This window comes from Oratosquilla oratoria, chromosome 40 (genome assembly GCF_046742065.1).
Source record: "Oratosquilla oratoria isolate Oo_2021 chromosome 40, ASM4674206v1, whole genome shotgun sequence".
NCBI lineage: Eukaryota > Metazoa > Arthropoda > Malacostraca > Stomatopoda > Squillidae > Oratosquilla > Oratosquilla oratoria.
Genome location: NC_134816.1, coordinates 3,010,681 through 3,012,344, shown reverse-complemented (window position 1 = coordinate 3,012,344; position 1,664 = coordinate 3,010,681). Strand labels below are relative to the sequence as shown.

Sequence of the window (1,664 nt, the reverse complement as noted above, 5' to 3'; positions counted from 1 at the left end):
GTCTTTATGTCTTGGTGAAATCTTTCTCCTTGTTCCTCGCTATAATCTCCACAGTTTGCCGGAAAATAGTCAAGATGTGACTGGAGAAAATGCATTTTTATCGACATGCGAGCTCCCATTTTTTCGAAGCTTTACATAAGCTCATTTACATGTGAGATATATTCTGAGCTTCTTTTATTTCCCAGAAAACCGTCGATTACTTTACTAAACTCTCGCCATGCTTCTTGTTCACTGGCTTCCATATTGGTGTAAAAATGCTTGTCCTTTAACAGAGTTCTAATTTGGGGACCATCAAATATGCCTGCATGGAGCTTGGCATCACTGATCTGTGGGAATTTTTGCAGTAGATACTTGGCCTTCTTTATTCAGTGCTTTGACAAAGTTCTTCATCAGGCCAAGCTTTATATGAAGAGGAGGCAGTAAAACATTTTTGGGAGGGACTAGAGGTTGAGCTACCACATTGTGGCAGCCAATTTGGAATGCCTCTCGAGATGGCCAGTCTTTTTGCTTATAGTGAAGACTATCCGCCCGGCTATCCCATAAGCACATGAAGCATGGATATTTTGTGTAGCCTCCTTGCATCCCAAGAAGAAGGCACACAACCTGAAAGAAAACATATTGATGCATATTGTACATGGTTTCTAAGAACTTCTATTTTTTGCATAGGCAATTTTCACTAAGTTTATTAGGGGTAGGGAGAAACTAATATGTGTATAATATCCTTCTGTCATTGGTATTTAGAAACAAACATTCCTTGAAATATTTAACAAGTTCAATAAAGTAAAATATATCTTACCTTGAGATCACCACATATTAACCAGTTGTGGTTAGAGTACTTGATTGTATTAATCAATACTTTCATATTTTTGTAGCTTTCTGTTAACTGAACTGAATGGCCAATAGGTACAGATGCCATTTTATTGCCAATATTTAAGAGTACTGCCTTCTAGCTTCTGCTAGAAGAATCAATAAAGAGCCTCCATTCACTTGGTTGGTAAGGAACGCCAAGTGCCTCAATTAAACCTTTATCATTGCAATACACCAAAGAGCTGCAAGAATCAACTGCAAAGAACTTTCGAAACTCTTCGTCTCTATTTCTGAACCAAAAGTATGTAGTTTCTTGAGAGAGGAGGTTGCTCTCACTAAGACGGGATGCAAGAAGTTGTGCGTTCTCTATAGAAAGACCAAGATCTCTAGTCAAGTCATTTAATTGACCTTGCGTGAGTGGTCTTGGCAAAGTCATTGTAGACGTAGTTTGATATGCCACTGAAGTGTCAGTGTCATCCACTTCTATATCTTCTATATTGTCTTGTAGCTCAGTATTTTTAGGTGGAGAAGGAACTGGAACTCCTGGACCATGTGGTTGTGGTTTAATGGCAGAATAGATAGACTACAGTGTGTTTGTTCTTCTTATTGACACCTGAAAAAAAGTTTCACATACTTAATTTACATACTTTTAATTCACTCGACCCTCGTTTCCACATTTTTATACACATTTTTCATACCAGGTAAATTTACAATTTTTAAATACAATCAATTTTATATACAATTTAACCACAATTTTTCTACCAGAATAATACACTATTTTTATACACAATTACAATTTTAATAGGCTACCAAAAGATTTATATAAACATTTCTAGATTTGTCAAGGACTATATTGT

At 36.4% G+C, this 1,664-nt stretch overlaps 1 protein-coding gene across 1 annotated transcript; it reads right to left on the bottom strand.

Annotated features, from left to right (window-relative positions):
- Nucleotides 1–282: 282 nt before the first annotated feature.
- LOC143020550 (uncharacterized) lies at nt 283–938 on the bottom strand. Its single transcript, XM_076176981.1, has 2 exons — nt 797–938; nt 283–603 (listed from the first exon to the last, which is right to left on the bottom strand). The coding sequence occupies exons 1-2, from the start codon at nt 914–916 to the stop codon at nt 319–321; spliced, it is 405 nt and encodes a 134-aa protein (XP_076033096.1). The 5' UTR covers nt 917–938; the 3' UTR covers nt 283–318.
- Nucleotides 939–1,664: the final 726 nt, after the last annotated feature.

Coding starts and splice junctions, on each gene's coding strand:
- LOC143020550 (XM_076176981.1), bottom strand. CDS start 916: ATGGCATCTGTACCTATTGGCCATTCAGTTCAGTTAACAGAAAGCTAC. Junction 604..796: donor TAATATGTGGTGATCTCAAG/GTAAGATATATT, acceptor GTTTTCTTTCAG/GTTGTGTGCCTTCTTCTTGG.